Genomic DNA, 21324 nt, shown 5'->3' on the forward strand with positions numbered 1-21324 from the left:
GGCAGGGGAGAGAGAAGAGGAGATTGGATGGTAGGGGGAGGAGGGTGGAGAGAGGAGAGGAGAGTGGTGGGTAGTGGAGAGAGGAGATGAGAGTGGTGGGTAGTGGGGAGAGAAGAGTAGAGTGGTGGGTAGTGGGGACAGAAGAGGAGAGTGGTGGGTAGTGGAGAGAGAAGAGGAGAGTGGTGGGTAGTGGAGAGAGAAGAGGAGAGTGGAGGGTAGTGGGGACAGAAGAGGAGAGTGGTGGGTAGTGGAGAGAGAAGAGGAGAGTGGTGGGTAGTGGAGAGAGAAGAGGAGAGTGGAGGGTAGGGGCAGGGGAGAGAGAAGAGGAGAGTGGAGGGTAGTGGGGAGAGAAGAGGAGAGTGGAGGGTAGTGGGGAGAGAAGAGGAGAGTGGTGGGTAGTGGGGACAGAAGAGGAGAGTGGAGGATAGTGGGGACAGAAGATGAGAGTGGTGGGTAGTGGGGACAGAAGAGGAGAGTGGAGGATAGTGGGACAGAAGATGAGAGTGGTGGGTAGTGGAGAGAGAAGAGGAGAGTGGAGGGTAGGGGCAGGGGAGAGAGAAGAGGAGATTGGAGGGTAGTGGGGAGAGAAGAGGGCAACTCAGCCCACACTTCTACACAAGTTCCTACTTCCCCAGGAATAACCAGAGATGACAGGCTGACACTGGGGTTTGGCACAGACACTTATCCAGGGAAGTGCTTAACGCACCTGGGAGACAGCGCAGCAGAGTTCCCCTTAGGGTCAATGGGCCTCTAGATGAACACCGGAGGTAAAGATATGATGTGATGGTGATGTGATGACAAGAGAGAGATCGAGAGAGATCTATATTTTACGTCCAGCGAGCTCTAATATCACTGAGAGGGATGTAGTGGGAAGATAAAGGGAGAGGAGGGAGAGAGGGGGTGGGGGAGGGAGGGAGAGGGAGAGAGAAAGAAAGAAAGAGAATGGTATGCATGGCTGGTCTCATAATGCCATTCCTAGGTGAAATGAAGTAACCATTCAGGCACACAGCGCTATGGAGAAGAAGAGTCAACAAGTTATACAACAGAGTACAGCATTCCTCGCCTCTTTTCTCCTCTCATCTTCTTCTCTTCTCTCCTATTGTCTTCTCTTCTCTTGTCTTCTCTTCTCTTCTCTCCTCTTGTCTTCTTCTCTTCTCTTCTCTCCTCTTGTCTTCTCTTCTCTTCTCTCCTCTTGTCTTGTCTTCGCTCCTCTTGTCTCCTTTAATTTCTCCACTCCTCTCATCTCCTCTCCTCTCATTTTTCCACTCCTCTCCTCTTCTCCTCTTCTCTCCTCTCCTTTAATTTCTCCACTTATCTCCTCTCCTCTCTCATTTTTCCACTCCTCTCCTCTCCTCCTCTTCTCTCCTCTCATCTACTCTCCTCTTCTTCTCCCTCACCCTCTACTTTTCTCTCAGTGAGCCGTGTTAATGCCCCATAAAATATCTGTTATAGCTGCATCACTGGAGAAGCACTATCACTAAACTGACTAAAGAACTGAAAATACAAATGCAGCTGTCATATTAGCTGCTACTGAAGCAGGCATAAACTGCTGTGATACAGTAATATTAGCTGCTACTGAAGCAGGCATCAACTGCTGTGATACAGTAATATTAGCTGCTACTGAAGCAGGCATCAACTGTTGTGATACAGTAATATTAGCTGCTACTGAAGCAGGCATCAACTGCTGTGATAGAGTAATATTAGCTGCTACTGAAGCAGGCATAAACTGCTGTGATACAGTAATATTAGCTGCTACTGAAGCAGGCATAAACTGCTGTGATAGAGTAATATTAGCTGCTACTGAAGCAGGCATCAACTGCTGTGATAGAGTAATATTAGCTGCTACTGAAGCAGGCATCAACTGCTGTGATACAGTAATATTAGCTGCTACTGAAGCAGGCATAAACTGCTGTGATACGGTAATATTAGCTGCTACTGAAGCAGGCATCAACTGCTGTGATACGGTAATATTAGCTGCTACTGAAGCAGGCATCAACTGCTGTGATACGGTAATATTAGCTGCTACTGAAGCAGGCATCAACTGCTGTGATACGGTAATATTAGCTGCTACTGAAGCAGGCATCAACTGCTGTGATACAGTAATATTAGCTGCTACTGAAGCAGGAATCAACTGCTGTGATACAGTAATATTAGCTGCTACTGAAGCAGGCATCAACTGCTGTGATAGAGTAATATTAGCTGCTACTGAAGCAGGCATCAACTGCTGTGATAGAGTAATATTAGCTGCTACTGAAGCAGGCATCAACTGCTGTGATACAGTAATATTAGCTGCTACTGAAGCAGGCATCAACTGCTGTGATACAGTAATATTAGCTGCTACTGAAGCAGGCATCAACTGCTGTGATACAGTAATATTAGCTGCTACTGAAGCAGGCATCAAATTAAATTGTATTTGTCACTTGCGCCGAATACAACAGGTGTAGAGACCTTACAATACCTTAACCAACAATGCAGTTTTAAGAAAATACCTAAACATTTACAAAAGTAAGAGATAAGACAGTAAATAACAACAACGGGCTATGTACTGTATATATAGGGGGTATCGGTAGAGAGTCAATGTGCGGGGGCACCGGTGTCGAGGTAATTGAGGTAATATGTTCATGTAGGTAGAGTTATTAAAGTGACTATGCATAGATCAACCTCTGTGATACAGTAATATTAGCTGCTACTGAAGCAGGCATAAACTGCTGTGATAGAGTAATATTAGCTGCTACTGAAGCAGGCATCAACTGCTGTGATAGAGTAATATTAGCTGCTACTGAAGCAGGCATCAACTGCTGTGATACAGTAATATTAGCTGCTACTGAAGCAGGCATAAACTGCTGTGATACGGTAATATTAGCTGCTACTGAAGCAGGCATCAACTGCTGTGATACGGTAATATTAGCTGCTACTGAAGCAGGCATCAACTGCTGTGATACGGTAATATTAGCTGCTACTGAAGCAGGCATCAACTGCTGTGATACGGTAATATTAGCTGCTACTGAAGCAGGCATCAACTGCTGTGATACAGTAATATTACCTGCTACTGAAGCAGGCATAAACTGCTGTGATACAGTAATATTAGCTGCTACTGAAGCAGGCATAAACTGCTGTGATAGAGTAATATTAGCTGCTACTGAAGCAGGCATCAACTGCTGTGATACAGTAATATTAGCTGCTACTGAAGCAGGCATCAACTGCTGTGATACAGTAATATTAGCTGCTACTGAAGCAGGCATCAACTGCTGTGATACAGTAATATTAGCTGCTACTGAAGCAGGCATCAACTGCTGTGATACAGTAATATTAGCTGCTACTGAAGCAGGCATCAAATTAAATTGTATTTGTCACTTGCGCCGAATACAACAGGTGTAGAGACCTTACAATACCTTAACCAACAATGCAGTTTTAAGAAAATACCTAAACATTTACAAAAGTAAGAGATAAGACAGTAAATAACAACAACGGGCTATGTACTGTATATATAGGGGGTATCGGTAGAGAGTCAATGTGCGGGGGCACCGGTGTCGAGATAATTGAGGTAATATGTTCATGTAGGTAGAGTTATTAAAGTGACTATGCATAGATCAACCTCTGTGATACAGTAATATTGTGATTTAAAACACCTCTGAATGAAATTACTAAAAATGGAGACAGACAGAAGACCCGAGATACACATCCCGGCGCACACCAATGTTATTTTCTTATTTTCTCAGCCAGCGAGTAGCCAGCTACTCTGCACAGACGGCTGCACACCCTGTCTGGTGTTCATAGTGATCAGCAGTTGATTCTTTTCCCTGAGTCGGCGCACTTTGAGCACAACCACGTCGGATGGCTCTATTTGCATGTCATCTGCATAATGGCTCAGCTAGTGCAAGGGCATTTGCATGCTATGTGGAATGTTCCATTTCTCACCTAAGCCGGGGGTGTGGTATGTGGATTCCAGGGGTGCACAGTTAGTTAGTTGGTCAGTTGGTTAGTTGGTTAGTTACACTGTTTTTGCTCATCTCTCACTGGCGTTATGCATGGCTGTATGATTTATAATGTATGGTGGAATGTTTAAATATTCTGTATGAATGGGCTTGCGGTATGTTTACCAATATCAAATGCGTGAGCCACTGCATCCATACTTTCAATATTTATGTTTGTACTTGCTATGATGCAGTATACTTACACTAAGTAATCATTTTATTTTTTTTATAACTCTTCCTGATTGTTAAATCATTCCCTCTATGTGAGAAACAGACTAGCATAGCATGCTGGGAAAGGGTCATACAAGAGGCTTCAAAGGATAGAAAACCCCAGGACATGCCTGGTGCCCATATTGATGAGGTATGTCTCGCAGAGAGTCAAATGGAGACAAATGGATTTGGTTCAGTCAGTTCAGTCTGTCATCCCGATGAGCCCTTCACAGCTAGCTAGTTTAGTCAGTTGTCCTGATGAGCCCTTCACAGCTAGCTAGTTTAGTCAGTCGTCCTGATGAGCCCTTCACAGCTAGCTAGTTTAGTCAGTCGTCCTGATGAGCCCTTCACAGCTAGCTAGTTTAGTCAGTCGTCCTGAAGAGCCCTTCGCAGCTAGCTAGGTTAGTCAGTTGTCCTGATGAGCCCTTCACAGCTAGTTAGTTTAGTCAGTTGTCCAGATGAGCCCTTCACAGCTAGTTAGTTTAGTCAGTTGTCCTGATGAGCCCTTCACAGCTAGTTAGTTTAGTCAGTTGTCCTGATGAGCCCTTCACAGCTAGTTAGTTTATGCTGGCTAGCTGACAACAACAGTAGCGTGGTGCTAGTTAAAACTTGTAAAAGAAAGTTGTGTTTATTTAGATGGGCGGGGGGGGGGGGGTAACTTGTAATATTTGTCACCATCTGGAATCTGGATGTCACTGTGACATGCCCATTAGCTAACGTAAAAAGAAGCCGGTGTGAATGACCAGTGCACTGGTGTTGTATCGAGGTTCTTCCCTCTGAGCAGCAGTTGCGTCACCAGGTAGCTGTATCATATGTCGCTGGTGGTAGCTAACGTGGCCAATTTGTTCCATCCAACGTGATTTCTAGTAGGATAGAAGCCTACACGAGAAAAAAACTTGGTATATTGGTAGAACCATCTGGATGTCACCGTGATAGAGTCTTCTGCTTCTCAAGTTTTTATTTAATTTGTATTATTTCACCTTTATTTAACCAGGTAGGCTAGTTGAGATGGGGAGAGTTTGTGCTGCAAGCCAGCAACAGGGCACAATGTCCTTCGGTCCCAAGTCCCGCTTGCCAAGCCCTGCTGTCCTGCAGTGACTTAAGGGAAAGGAGGTCTGTAAGGACAGGGATGTAGCTAGATAGTCTAGTCAATATCAGGTCTGTAAGGACAGGGATGTAGCTAGATAGTCTAGTCAATATCAGGTCTGTAAGGACAGGGATGTAGCTAGATAGTCTAGTCAATATCAGGTCTGTAAGGACAGGGATGTAGCTAGATAGTCTAGTCAATATCAGGTCTGTAAGGACAGGGATGTAGCTAGATAGTGTAGTCAATATCAGGTCTGTAAGGACAGGGATGTGGCTAGATAGTGTAGCCAATATCAGGTCTGTAAGGACAGGGATGCAGCTAGATAGTGTAGTCAATATCAGGTCTGTAAGGACAGGGATGTAGCTAGATAGTGTTTTCAATATCAGGTCTGTAAGGACAGGGATGTGGCTAGATAGTGTAGTTAATATCAGGTCTGTAAGGACAGGGATGTAGCTAGATAGTGTAGCCAATATCAGGCCAGGGTGACAACTAAAGCACATTTGTAATACCATAAAAACGTAATGATTCAAGTCCCAACTTCAGCGGACAAGTTGCAAATTCTTGCTGAAGTTTCTAGCCACAAGCATAAACTACATACATGTAGCTGTGGAGGACTCATCAGGATGACTCACTGAACTGACTGAGCCCAATCAAATCTGTTGGTTCCCACTCAACTCTCGTTGCGTGACATATACCATCAACTTTGGGCACCCAGACTGTCCGTATAGCCTGTCTCTTACCGTAGGAGCAAGGCAGGAAGTAATCTGTGCTGTGATTTGCTTATTCAACTGAACTGACAATACAAAAGAGACACATCAGTTAACATCTTTGAATTAACATTCTACATTGTCATGGAAATTATAGCATCACAAAACCAGGCAGCCATTGCAAGCGTACCCATGAGTGTACCCAGATAGAACTGCTTTATATCTATGTTAGTTAGTCAGTCAGTCAAATTGCCAGGGTTAGAGGTTCCAAACCTATTCTATTCATTCTATTTCTATGTGTGCATTGTGGGGGGTGTTGCCTAGGCAACCAAATACTAGTTTGCTTGTTTCAGCAAGGAGCAACAAAGATTCATCACATTGTTAAGAGTCCATGTTATGGCAGAAGAAGACTCAACCACACAAATTCCCAGCTGTCCCGTCTTCAGTCAGCTGTTCATTCCATTCAATGTATTATTATTAAAAAAACTGTTATTTTATTATCATAACGGTCTTTATCCATAACAGCCGGTTACACGGTTGTACTTCGAGTCAATATTCACGTAACAGTAAGGAATTCCACTCGACCATGGCCATGAATTGGTGAAATTAAACCCCATTTGTAACAAAACATGCCAAAAAAGCTGCTGTGTTGTTCAATGTACATGTTACCAGGTCAAAAATTCCAACCTATGGATCGCAACGCTCCCACGCAGGGAAATGGAGCCTGTGAGAAGAGCCCTGTGGCTTCAGGCTATTTGACGTGGGAGAGTGGGAAATGTAAAAAAAAAAAAAAGTTTTTAAAAAGTAAGGTGAATTCGGAAAGCATTCAGACCCCTTGACTTTTTCCACATGTTGTTACATTACAGCTTTCTAAAGTGGATTAAATTCAGCCTTCTAAAATAAAAAATAAAAGGTTTTAAGAAATTGTTGCAAATGTATAAAAATAACTAAACTGACATATCACATTTACATAAGTATTCAGACCCTTTACTCAGTACTTTGTTGAAGCACCTTTGGCAGCGATCACAGCCTCGAGTCTTCTTTGGTATGACTCTACAAGCTTGGCACACCTGTATTTGGGGATTTTCTCCCATTCTTCTCTGCAGATCCTCTCAAGCTCTGTCAGGTTACATGGGGAGGGTTACTGCAATACAATTTTCAGGTTTCTCCAGAGATGTTTATTCTGATTCAAGTCCGGGCTCTGGCTGGGCCACTCAAGGACATTCAGAGACTTGTTCGGAAGCCACTCCTGCGTATTCTTGGCTGTGTGCTTAGGGTCGTTGTCCTGTTGGAATGTGAACCTTCACGCCTGTCTGAGTCCTGAGGTCGCTGGAGCAGGTGTTCATCAAGGATCTTTCTGTACTTTGCTCCATTCATCTTTCCCTTGATCCTGACTAGTCTCCCAGTCTCTGCCGCTGAAAATCATTCCCACAGCATGATGCTGCCACCACCATGCTTCCCCATAGGGATGGTGCCAGGTTTCCTCCAGACATAACGCTCAGAATTCAAGCCAAAGAGTTCAATCTTGATTTCATCAGACCAGAGGATTTTGTTTGTCGTGGTCTTTGAGTCATTTAGGTGCCTTTTGTCAAACTTCAAGCGGGCTGTCATGTGCCTTTTACTGAGGAGTGGCTTCCGTCTGGCCGATGACTGCTGCAGAGATGATTGTCCTTCTGGTTCTCCAATCTCCACAGAGGGACTCTGGAGTTCTGTCAGAGTGACCATCAGGTTATTGGTCACCTGGCTGCTAGCACCGCAGTGAAAAGGGGCATGAGGGAAACCCTACAATATTATGTTTTTCGAAGTAGTGGGAAAACTCTGGAGCAGCAATATTGAAAAGTAACATTTAGACATGTTGTACTTCCCTTACATGTAGTTTTGTAATTGACTAAAACAAGCAGACAACAAGAAAATTGCTTTTGAAAAGGGTCAATTATTTGTTGTGAGCCAACGGGGTATACTAGGGTAACCACGGGTTTATTTCCCAACGTGGGGGCAGTCTATCTAATACCGACTGAGACTATACAGTCATTGTGGCAGGTTCGTTTTGGGACTCTTGTGAATCTGTTCCCCAAACCAGAGTATTCAGAGACCTGGAGCATTCACAGACCCGGAGCATTCAGAGACCCGGAGCATTCAGAGACCCGGAGCATTCAGAGAGCAGGAGCAAGAAAATATATTTATTTATTTATTTAACCAGGCAAGTCAGTTAAGAACAAATTCTTATTTACAACGACAGACTACATCGGCCAAACCCGGACGACGCTGGGCCAATTGCGCGCTGCCCTATGGGACTCGCGATCACGACCGGTTGTGATACAGCCTGGAATCAAACCAGGGTGTCTGTAGTGACGCCTCTAGCACTAAGATGCAGTGCTTTAGACCGCTGCGCCACTCGGGAGCCCAGTGAGCACCACTCAGCACCTATAGACCAGCTGTAACACAACAAGCGTTTACATAGCCTTATTTGCTGACTCATTATTACAATATGACATAACAGAGCGGTATGGTGTACAGCAAGGGTGTTCAACTCTTGAGGTGCAAAGCCTGCTTGTTTTCTGTTCTACTTAATAATTAATTGCACACACGCCTGGTGTCCCTGGTCTAAATCATTGCCCTGGTTAGAAGGGAACAATGAAAAAAATGCAGTGGAACTGGCTTCCGAGGTCCAGAGTGGAGATTGAAGGGTGTACAATATGAACATTATTAAACTGAAAGGCTAAGTCAATGGAGAGGCAGCCATTTTGTGTTAACAGATTAAATGTTGTGTTTTGACACTGGCTAAACCAGCCACAGTAATGTGGTGCTGTAACAAGTCAAACAACAATGGTCAAATGTGACAGACGCAGATCCACTCCTCTTCCTGCTCTCACTCTATATATATATATCCTCCTCTTCCTCCTTTCTCTCTCTCTCTCTCTTTATCTATCCCTCTCTGGGTTGCGTAACTGCTGACGCACTCATGATCCGTGGAAAAGAGGGAATCAGTTTTACTCAGTTGATCCCAGAGGTCAGGAGCGAGACAAGAGTATAGCGGGAGGAGAGGAGAGGGGAGGAGGAAAGGAGGAAAAACAGTACATGGGAAAAGCAAGGAAAAGGCAACTTCTCATCCTAGTGTTACTGTGGCTGGGAGCTGGCATTGGAGGATAACAGAGGAGGCAACAGACAGCAAGACACCATCAGGGTGGCAAGTAGCTTAGGGATTAAGAGCGTTGGGCCAGTAACCGAAAGGTCGCTGGTGCAAATCCCCAAGCCGGTAACGTGGAAATAAATGCCATGATCAAGACAGTTAACCCTCAACAGCAGCTGCTTCCTGGGTGCCAATGACATGGACATTGATTAAGACAGCCCCCCGCACCTCTCTGATTCAGGGGAGTTGGGATAAACGTGGAAGACCCATTTCAGTTGCATGCATTCAGTTGTGCAATTGAATAGGTACCCTCCTTTCTTTCTTTCATCAGACAGACTGGCTCAACTACTGAGAGTACAGTACCCTAACCCTTGTTCTCCCAGAGATGAGAGAGGGTCGGGATGAGAAATTTAGAAAATCTCTGTCTTTGATGAGCAAAAAGAGACATACACCCTCAGCAGTCCGGTCGACCCAGTATTGATGCCTTCGTGCTCTGTTGAGAGAAGATAGAAAAGAGAGTGGGAGAAGACAGAGAGGGAAAGAGGTACACAAGCAATCATATAAGGGGCAGAGAGGGAATGGCAAAAGGAAAGAGAGAAAGATAATGACAGACAGACAGACAGACAGACAGACAGACAGACAGACAGACAGACAGACAGAGTGAGAGTAAAGCTGTGTGAGCTGCAGCAGGACATTACAGTGCAGCAAGATAATTAGAGAGTGTGACTCAAGTTCCAGGACTAATCCCCCATGTGGAGAGGGATTAGACAAGAGAGCTCTCTCTCCCACACTCCAATAAACTCTATCCCCCTTTTTCTATCTGCATCTCACTCTGTGTTTCTCCCTCTCTAACCCTCTCCTCTGACTCTCACTCTTCCCTTCTCCCTCTAACTCCTAATCACCCCAATAGACCCAATCTCCTCAGGGTCTTATCCGACTGTCTTAGTACCTATAGAGAGTCCTCCTCAGGGTCGTATTCCACTGTCATAGTACCTCTAGAGAGTCCTCAGGTTCTTATCCCTGTCTTAGTACCTATAGAGAGTCCTCCTCAGGGTCTTATCCCACTATCTTAGTACTTCTAGAGAGTCCTCATGGTCTTATCCCACTGTCTTAGTACCTCTAGAGTCCTCAGGTTCTTATCCCTGTCTTAGTAACTCTAGAGAGTCCTCAGGTTCTTATCCCTGTCTTAGTACCTCTAGAGTCCTCCTACTTCTCCTCCTCTGCTTTTACAACATTCCAGGCTAGGCAGGGCTGGATAGGACCTCAGCCAGAAGGCTGCCTACTGATACACACAACCACTGTCGTGCTTTGGGGCAAGAGTCTTACACCAGATGCTCTAGTGGACATTGAGCTTTCTAAAGCAAATAGAAAGCTAGCTAATTTCCCCCAAACATAGGACACCCCTTAACATCGAACACCCCCCAACATCGGACAGCCCTCAACATCGGACACCCCCCAACATCGGACACCCCTCAACATCGGACACCCCCCAACATCGGACACCCCCCAACATCGGACACCCCTCAACATCGGACACCCCCCAACATCGGACACCTAACGTCGGACACCTAACGTCGGACACCTAACATCGGACACCTAACATCGGACACCTAACATCGGACACCTAACATCGGACACTCTATAGCAGTTAGAGGATTAAATCACCTCGAGCACAACATTTAAATGGACTGGAAAATAACTACATTTTGTGACTAAAGACCCTCTTCTAGCTAGCTGACTATCGATTACTAATCTACCAACTACTAACCTAAGTTAAGATAGGTTATGAGAGATTTCAAAGAAGTTATATACACAACTGTTCAAAAGTTTGGCTCACTTTGAAATGTCCTTGTTTTTGAAAGAAAAGCTCATTTTTGGTCCATTAAAATAACATCAAATTGATCAGAAATACAGTGTAGAAATTGTTAACGTTGTAAATGACTATTGTAGCTGGAAACGGCAGATTTTTTATGGAAAATCAAAATAGGCTTACAGAGGCCCATTATCAGCAACCATCACTCATGTGTTCCAATGGCACCTTGTGTTAGCTAATGCAAATGTATCATTTTAAAAGGCTTAATGATCATTAGAAAACCCTTTGCAATTATGTTAGCACAGCTGAAAACTGTTGTATTGATTAAAGAAGCAATAAAACTGGCCTTCTTTAGACTAGTTGAGTATCTGGAGCATCAGCATTTGTGGGTTAGATTACAGGCTCAAAATAGCCAGAAACAAATAACTTTCTTCTGAAGCTTGTCAGTCTATTCTTGTTCTGAGAAATGAAGGCTATTCCATGTGAGAAATTGCCAAGAAACTGAAGATCTCGTACAACGTTGTGTACTACTCCCTTCTTAGAACAACGCTAACTGGCCCTAACCAGAATAGAAAGAGGAGTGGGAGGCCCCGGTGAACAACTGAGCAAGAGGACATGTACATTAGAGTGTCTAGTTTGAGAAACAAACACCTCACAAGTCCTCAACTGGCACCTTCATTAAATAGTACCCGCAAATCACCCGCCTCAACCTCAACGTCAAGAATAGCCTCACATGGAATAGCCTTCATTTCTCATTACAAGAATAGACTGACAAGTTTCAGAAGAAAGTTATTTGTTTCTGACCATTTTGAGCCTGTAATCGAACCCACAAATGCTGATGCTCAGAGGAAAGCCCATAATATTGTCAGAGACTCCAGTCGCCCAGGTTATAGACTGTTTCCTCTGCTACCGCATGGCAAGCGGTACCAGAGCGCCAAATCTAGGACCAAAAGGCTCTTTAACAGCTTCTACCCCCCTCCAGCCATAACACTGCTGAACAATTAATCAAATTTACACCGGACAATTTACATTGACCCCATCCTCCCTGTATCCCCGCAAACTGACTCGGTATCGGTGCCCCCGGTATATAGCTTCATTATTGTTATTCTTATTGTGTTACTTTTTATTATTACTTTTTGCTTTAGTCTACTTGGTAAATATTTTCTTAACTCTTCTTGAACTGCACTGTTGGTTAAGGGCTTGTAAGTAAGCATTTCACAGTAAAGTCTACACTTGTTGTATTCGGTGCATGTGACAAATAAAGTTTGATTTGATTGACTGCCATCAGTCTGTTGACATGTTACTAATCCTAACTGGAGCACAACTCTGGACCTCTATAATTTTTATAATAAATAAATAAAGAATAAATTAATTAATATAGCTCCCAACGTTGATCAAAGCTCAGAATGCTTATATTCTTGATCTAGTTGAGTTCTAATTGCGCCTAACCCTTTGCAAACGAGTGGAATCATGAACAGTGGTTTTTTCAATATGTTTAACTACGTCTCCCAGATTTGCCTTTTTAGCAGCAGATTCACCACTCTCCCAAATGGCTAACTCTGCCCTCTTGAGGCTCAGGCCCAAACGAAATACCCCAGCTTGCAGTCAGCTCAAGTAGGCAACGTCAGAGATGCTGCTGACAGTGTTTGCGAGATAAAAGACAAAAGGCAATTTTAAAACCGTCCCGCGACTCCTGCCATGTCAATAGAAATCCCCCCAAACAAACAAAAAAACAACTCTCTGAGAATGACTGCTCAACTGGCAAATAGTTGCTTATAGATATGTCAGTCAGGTGGCTAGCTGCTGGCAGAGAATTATATTTCTGGCTTGTATTACTTAGCCAACTAGAAGGATGAAGTAAGAAGCTAACGTTAAAGGGATACTTCAGGATTTTGGCAATGAGGCCCTTTATCTACAACCCTGGAGTCAGATAAACTGATGGACACCGTTTTTATGTCTCTGTGTCCATTATGAAGGAAGTTAGAGGTAGTTTTTCTAGCCAATGCTAAATAGCATTAGCGCAATGACTGGAAGTCTATGGGTATCAGTGATAGCGCAATGACTGGTAGTCTGTGGGTAACTCTAGTTAGTAATTGGGTAAAAAAAACTACCTCTAACTTCCTTCACTAGTTAGCAACTTCCTTAAATCTACATGCAGAGACATCTCTTTAAACAGAGCCTACCTCAGGAAACAAAACAAAAAATACACTACTAAATTAAGTAACTTTGCTTTACAGAGAGTAGGCTACTGAGACAGACAGTGATGTGGAGCTCAGTGGTGCGGCTGAGGCAGGCTGAAATGCATGCAGAAGGAAGCAGAGGAGATAGAGAGAGAAGAAGCAAGCAGAGAGAGGTTAGTACAGTGGTCCCCGAACTTGGGGTCAGGGTCCTATGTGGGGTTCCCATAGGAAATCTGTAGTAATCTCATCAAACAAGTTAGGAACTTTAAAAAACAAATATATACATTTCGATATGAACATCTTCCTTATAGGTCGACATTAAAATACAAACACTGTATGTTTCGATATGAACATCTCCACAGGACCTATCCTCCTTATAGGCCGACATTAAAATACAACCACTGTATGTTTCGATATGAACACCTCCACAGGACCTATCCTCCTTATAGGCCGACATTAAAATACAACCACTGTATGTTTCGATATAAACATCTTCCTTATAGGCCGACATTAAAATACAACCACTGTATGTTTCGATATGAACATCTCCACAGGGCCTATCTTCCTTACAGGCTGACATTGAAATGCTATTAACAAACAAACAACGCATTTCTAAAAATGTCAGATGTTTTCATTTCATCGCTGATGCTATGGGTCATGGTCTCATATTTTCCCCATTTCTGGGTTATAGCATTACAATTGTATGGCTAATACGCAATGTGTTTGTAAATGGACTGAGGTGATTTAACCTACAGCAGCCAAGGTGATAATGGCTGGGGTCATTTTTGCTGTTCTCCAAATAGCATTTTAAAGCTGTCTCTGTGTCATGTTCTCTGTCTATCCTCTTTATCTCTCGACCCTCTATTTCTCTCTCTACCTTATCGTTCTCTCTACCCTATCTTTATCGCTCTACCCTCTATTTCTCTCTCTACCTTATCTTTCTCTCTATATCCTCTTAATCTCTCTACCCTCTATTTCTCTCTCTACCTTATCATTCTCTCTACCCTATCTTTATCGCTCTACCCTCTATTTCTCTCTCTACCTTATCTTTCTCTCTATATCCTCTTAATCTCTTTACCCTCTATTTCTCTCTCTACCTTATCATTCTCTCTACCCTATCTTTATCGCTCTACCCTCTATTTCTCTCTCTACCTTATCGTTCTCTCTACCCTCTATTTCTCTCTCTACCTTATCGTTCTCTCTAACCTGTCTTTATCGCTCTACCCTCTATTTCTCCCTCTACCTTATCTTTCTCTCTCTAGCCGCTCTAGGCACAATGTGTACACATATACTGCAGTTGTTAGGGAAATTATGTTAGAAATTATGTTAAATTCTCCCTGAGGTATTTCGGATTGGGAGTACAGTAACAGTAGATTACCCTGTTGTGTGAATTTGAACTGAATGGAACCATCCTCAGCATTCCGTGCTTAGTTCCTCTGATTATCTTCTATGACATCATCATTGTCTTGTGGTTTTATCCCTCTTTATTTCATTCTAGTCAGCATCCCCCATCCCCCCACCCCATCCTCTCTTTCCCATCCAGTCCTTGCTAAGCCTTGATGAGCAGTCATCCCTACGTGAGCACACCGTTGTGAAATAAGGTGAACTAGGAAAGCAGCTGTCCACTGCAGTGGGATCCAGGATGCATAGATATACTATACTTTACTTCGGTAAAAGTGGAATGCCTATAGCAGTTTGGCAGTCAATGTATAGATGATATACTGTGAATTTGCTCAAAGCACTTTTAACCAATCATATCAGGTGACAAGTCAATGTGTACAGGATTTCCCTCAGAACAGAAAAAGGTTTTAATAAATTCATAATTAATCGTAATTCAACCCAAAATGTGTCAAGAGGCATTAGCACTGTACTGAATACATCACATGGTCCAGTATGAATTATGAAACAAGTCTTAAAAATCACTATGCACATAACTAGGGGTGTATCGTACACATATTACTAGGCCTTTCAGTAAGGGGACCTCAGATCTGTTCACACTGTGAACCGGAATGGATACATTAAAACACTAGGCCTATAGGCTCTACCTACGCTGCGTTGAATCCCTCTTGTGTAAATCTGAGCTGGGAAAAAAAACAGTTCAGGCTATTCCGTTAAAACAAGTAGAGCCTATGAGCACATTGTGATCAAAATTCAAATCTTAAATCGGCACATTTCAAAACTGTCCTTTTGTGAGGCACAGCCGGGAACTATTTCTGTACAATGGCATGTGGTGGGGTCGATAACCAGGAGGATTCTCCATCATCGTTTAACCCTCCTGTTGTGTTTGTTTCATGTTGATTCATTCTGTGTTCCCGGTCCAAAATTACCGCCCCGTTTTAGCTGATTATAAATCCATAATAATGCATATATTATCACCTAATGTTGTGTTAGATCTTTTTATCAATTTAAGTTCTTGTGAACATTACAAGTTTTGAACTTCTATTTGCTATTTATGGTCTGAAGGCCTGAGCTCATACAGTAAAAAAAAACATAATGTATGGATTATTCTGACTATAACATATAGATTAACCCTAACCCATATAGACATATTGTGCTCTTTATCACAGAATACTTTGAGTCAAAGTTTAACAAGGACTCTCCTCCTCATCAGTGTCATGGTGAAATATATGATCAAGAGCCTCACATACAGTATATCGTTTGGTCATTGTGCTGCCACAGAATGAATTGTGAGCAAGGCCTTAAAAAATATGTATATACCAGAGCTGTGAGGAAGGTTTTGGTGTATATATTAGTGAAACAATGTTGCGATTGTTTGTGAGAATGCCAACAGGTATTGGGGAAAGGTTCCCGTGGGGAACCTTCTAATTGATTAATTTAAGGATTAATGTTTGGGATAGGTTTAATTAAGCTCAGGCATTTATTCTGAATGATTAAATTAAGGATTAAGGTTTGGGATAGGTTTAATTAAGCTCAGGCATTAATTCTGATTGGTTAAGTTAAGGATCTTGAGATAGGGTTAAAACATCCATTAGTTAAGACTGGCCTTGCTAACTCATTGTGGATGGATGGCACAGTCGTCAACACATCCAGCTCCCACTCCATAGAACATGGGTTCAATCCCATTGTGTGCTTCCAAACTTCTTATACAACATTTAGTATGGTGCATCCGTCCTCCATTATGTCCCACTGCTAATGGCTCAGTGAAGAAGGTAGCACTGTCATTGAGACAACTCCTACATTCAAACCACATGTACATTTCTCTTTCATTTCCTCTCACACACAAACCTTCACACATACACACATAGCAGCACAGTGGCAGTGTGTAGAACTGGCCCTCTCACACATTCAGTAGAGTAGAGTAAAGATTAATAGAGTAGGGTACAGTAGAGTACAGATTAGTAGAGTAGGGTACAGTAGAGTACAGATTAGTAGAGTAGGGTACAGTAGAGTATAGATTAGCAGAGTAGGGTACAGTAGAGTATAGATTAGTAGAGTAGGGTACAGTAGAGTACAGATTAGTAGAGTAGAGTACAGTAGAGTACAGATTAGTAGAGTAGAGTATAGATCAGTAGAGTAGGGTACAGTAGAGTAGAGATCAGTAGAGTAGAGATTAGTAGAGTAGAGATTAGTAGAGTAGAGATCAGTAGAGTAGGGTACAGTAGAGTATAGATTAGTAGAGTAGGGTACAGTAGAGTACAGATTAGTAGAGTAGAGTACAGTAGAGTACAGATTAGTAGAGTAGAGTATAGATCAGTAGAGTAGGGTACAGTAGAGTAGAGATCAGTAGAGTATAGATTGGTAGAGTAGAGATTAGTAGAGTAGAGATCAGTAGAGTAGAGATCAGTAGAGTAGAGATCAGTAGAGTAGGGTACAGTAGAGTAGAGATTAGTAGAGTAGAGATCAGTAGAGTAGGGTACAGTAGAGTAGAGATTAGTAGAGTAGAGATCAGTAGAGTACGGTACAGTAGAGTATAGATTAGTAGAGTAGAGATTAGTAGATTAGAGATTAGTAGAGTAGGGTACAGTAGAGTAGAGATTAGTAGAGTAGAGATCAGTAGAGTAGGGTACAGTAGAGTAGAGATTAGTAGAGTAGAGATCAGTAGAGTACGGTACAGTAGAGTATAGATTAGTAGAGTAGAGATTAGTAGATTAGAGATTAGTAGAGTAGGGTACAGTAGAGTAGAGATTAGTAGAGTAGGGTACAGTAGAGTAGAGATTAGTAGATTAGAGATTAGTAGAGTAGGGTACAGTAGAGTAGAGATCAGTAGAGTAGGGTACAGTAGAGTAGAGATTAGTAGAGTAGAGATCAGTAGAGTACGGTACAGTAGAGTATAGATTAGTAGAGTAGAGATTAGTAGATTAGAGATTAGTAGAGTAGGGTACAGTAGAGTAGAGATTAGTAGAGTAGGGTACAGTAGAGTAGAGATTAGTAGAGTAGAGATTAGTAGAGTAGAGATCAGTAGAGTAGTGTACAGTAGAGTAGAGATCAATAGAGTAGAGATTAGTAGAGTAGAGATCAGCAGAGTAGAGATCAGCAGAGTAGAGATTAGTAGAGTATAGATCAGCAGAGTAGTGTACAGTAGAGTATAGATTAGTAGAGTAGAGATCAGCAGAGTAGAGATTAGTAGAGTATAGATCAGCAGAGTAGTGTACAGTAGAGTATAGATTAGTAGAGTAGAGTAGAGATTAGTAGAGTAGAGATCAGCAGAGTAGTGTATAGTAGAGTAGAGATTAGTAGAGTAGAGATCAGCAGAGTAGTGTACAGTAGAGTAGACATCAGTAGAGTATTAATAGGGAAAAGAGAGCTGTACCTTTGTTTCTACCTATAGATACGAAGAACAGGGGTTCCACCGAGGAAGAGGGGGAGAGTGGCGTTCCGAGTTGAGAGGCACAGGAGGGGAGGTGAGGGTAGGAAGGAGTTGAGAGGCACAGGAGGGGAGGTGAGGGTAGGAAAGAGTTGAGAGGCACAGGAGGGGAGGTGAGGGTAGGAAAGAGTGGAGAGGCACAGGAGGGGAGGTGAGGGTAGGAAAGAGTTGAGAGGAGGCAGAAAAATAGGAGAGAATGGAAGGTTGAAGTAGAGTTAACATAGAAAGGACGAGGTAACAACTAGCAAGTCATGCCAAACTTCGAGAAACATGCAAACAGATCATGTGCCAGGCTGGAAGATGCAGTGCATTCCCATGGAACAAACACACACACACACACACACACACACACACACACACACACACTTTCTGCCTCTCCATGCTACATATATGAAACATAGCAGGCTCCCTTCACGTTCCCCTTAGTGCTCTCATGTCCAGGGCCAAGTCACATTGACCCTGGACAAACTGGATTAACTGCATCATGATGGGATCATCTTCTCCCCATCCACATATTATCATGTACAGTAATATCAGACTGGAGTAGTAGCCTGTATATTATCATGTACAGTAATATCAGACTGGAGTAGCAGCCTGTATATTATCATGTACAGTAATATCAGACTGGAGTAGCAGCCTGTATATTATCATGTACAGTAATATCAGACTGGAGTAGCAGCCTGTATATTATCATGTACAGTAATATCAGACTGGAGCAGCAGCCTGTATAGTCTCATGTACAGTAATATCAGAGTGGAGCAGGAGCCTGTATATTATCATGTACAGTAATATCAGACTGGAGCGGCAGCCTGTATAGTGTCATGTACAGTAATATCAGAGTGGAGCAGGAGCCTGTATATTTAACTACATTAATATGAGAATGGAGCAAGACCCTGTATATTTAATTACAGTAATATCAGAGTGGAGCAGGACCCTGTATATTTAATTACAGTAGCATCAGAGTGGAGCAGGACCCTGTATATTTAATTACAGTAGCATCAGAGTTGAGCAGGACCCTGTATATTTAATTACAGTAGCATCAGAGTTGAGCAGGACCCTGTATATTTAATTACAGTAGCATCAGAGTTGAGTAGGACCCTGTATATTTAATTACAGTAGCATCAGAGTTGAGCAGGACCCTGTATATTTAATTACAGTAATATCATATTGGACCAGGAGCCTGTATGTGTCATGTGCCACTGACTGCAACCCTGCTTATACAAATATGAGTCGTGATGCTGACAAGGACGTGGGGATTGTGGGATTAATATAACGCCTGGGTCTGTGTTGGTGCACAATGCGAAGGGAAGTGGAGTAGTGTAGACTCCTTTTACAGGAATTACGGAAGAGTCCTGTTACAGTGGGTAGTATAGAGTCATTTTATGGGGGTAGGGAAGAGTCCTGTTACAGTGGGTAGTATAGAGTCATTTTATGGGGGTAGGGAAGAGTCCTGTTACAGTGGGTAGTATAGAGTCATTTTATGGGGGTAGGGAAGAGTCCTGTTACAGTAGGTAGTATAGAGTCATTTTATGGGGGTAGGGAGGAGTCCTGTTACAGTAGGTAGTATAGAGTCATTTTATGGGGGTAGGGAAGAGTCCTGTTACAGTGGGTAGTATAGAGTCATTTTATGGGGGTAGGGAAGAGTCCTGTTACAGTGGGTAGTATAGAGTCATTTTATGGGGGTAGGTCCTGTTACAGTGGGTAGTATAGAGTCATTTTATGGGGGTAGGGGGGAGTCCTGTTACAGTGGGTAGTATAGAGTCATTTTATGGGGGTAGGTCCTGTTACAGTAGGTAGTATAGAGTCATTTTATGGGGGTAGGGAAGAGTCCTATTACAGTGGGTAGTATAGAGTCATTTTATGGGGGTAGGGAGGAGTCCTGTTACAGTGGGTAGTATAGAGGCATTTTATGGGGGTAGGTCCTGTTACAGTAGGTAGTATAGAGTCATTTTATGGGGGTAGGGAAGAGTCCTGTTACAGTGGGTAGTATAGAGTCATTTTATGGGGGTAGGGAAGAGTCCTGTTACAGTGGGTAGTATAGAGTCATTTTATGGGGGTAGGGAAGAGTCCTGTTACAGTAGGTAGTATAGAGTCATTTTATGGGGGTATGGAGGAGTCCTGTTACAGTAGGTAGTATAGAGTCATTTTATGGGGGTAGGGAAGAGTCCTGTTACAGTGGGTAGTATAGAGTCATTTTATGGGGGTAGGGAAGAGTCCTGTTACAGTGGGTAGTATAGAGTCATTTTATGGGGGTAGGTCCTGTTACAGTGGGTAGTATAGAGTCATTTTATGGGGGTAGGGGGGAGTCCTGTTACAGTGGGTAGTATAGAGTCATTTTATGGGGGTAGGTCCTGTTACAGTAGGTAGTATAGAGTCATTTTATGGGGGTAGGGTAGAGTCCTATTACAGTGGGTAGTATAGAGTCATTTTATGGGGGTAGGGAGGAGTCCTGTTACAGTGGGTAGTATAGAGGCATTTTATGGGGGTAGGTCCTGTTACAGTAGGTAGTATAGAGTCATTTTATGGGGGTAGGGAAGAGTCCTGTTACAGTGGGTAGTATAGAGTCATTTTATGGGGGTAGGGAGGAGTCCTGTTACAGTAGGTAGTATAGAGTCATTGTATGGGGGTAGGGAAGAGTCCTGTTACAGTGGGTAGTATAGAGTCATTTTATGGGGGTAGGTCCTGTTACAGTAGGTAGTATAGAGTCATTTTATGGGGGTAGGGAAGAGTCCTGTTACAGTGGGTAGTATAGAGTCATTTTATGGGGGTAGGGAAGAGTCCTGTTACAGTAGGTAGTATAGAGTCATTGTATGGGGGTAGGGAGGAGTCCTGTTACAGTAGGTAGTATAGAGTAATTTTATGGGGGTAGGGAGGAGTCATGTTACAGTGGGTAGTATAGAGTCATTTTATGGGGGTAGGGAAGAGACCTGTTACAGTAGGTAGTATAGAGTCATTGTATGGGGGTAGGTCCTGTTACAGTAGGTAGTATAGAGTCATTTTATGGGGGTAGGGAAGAGTCCTGTTACAGTGGGTAGTATAGAGTCATTTTATGGGGGTAGGTCCTGTTACAGTGAGTAGTATAGAGTCATTTTATGGGGGTAGGGAAGAGTCCTGTTACAGTGGGTAGTATAGAGTCATTTTATGGGGGTAGGTCCTGTTACAGTAGGTAGTATAGAGTCATTTTATGGGGGTAGGGAAGAGTCCTGTTACAGTGGGTAGTATAGAGTCATTTTATGGGGGTAGGGAGGAGTCCTGTTACAGTAGGTAGTATAGAGTCATTGTATGGGGGTAGGGAGGAGTCCTGTTACAGTGGGTAGTATAGAGTCATTTTATGGGGGTAGGTCCTGTTACAGTAGGTAGTATAGAGTCATTGTATGGGGGCAGGGAAGAGTCCTGTT

General features: G+C 43.0%; 1 protein-coding gene across 5 annotated transcripts in view; it reads right to left on the bottom strand.

Annotated features, from left to right (window-relative positions):
• nrxn3b (neurexin 3b) overlaps positions 1-21324 on the bottom strand; it is a 610311-nt gene that overhangs the window by 578029 nt on the left and 10958 nt on the right. For all 5 annotated transcript variants that reach the window (XM_036976206.1, XM_036976207.1, XM_036976208.1 and 2 more), the window contains exon 4: positions 17873-17884. In XM_036976206.1, the coding sequence (XP_036832101.1) occupies positions 17873-17884 (12 nt within the window). The remainder of the gene's footprint in view (positions 1-17872; positions 17885-21324) is intronic.

The sequence above is a fragment of the Oncorhynchus mykiss genome, chromosome 4, assembly GCF_013265735.2.
Source record: "Oncorhynchus mykiss isolate Arlee chromosome 4, USDA_OmykA_1.1, whole genome shotgun sequence".
NCBI classification, from domain to species: Eukaryota; Metazoa; Chordata; class Actinopteri; order Salmoniformes; family Salmonidae; genus Oncorhynchus; species Oncorhynchus mykiss.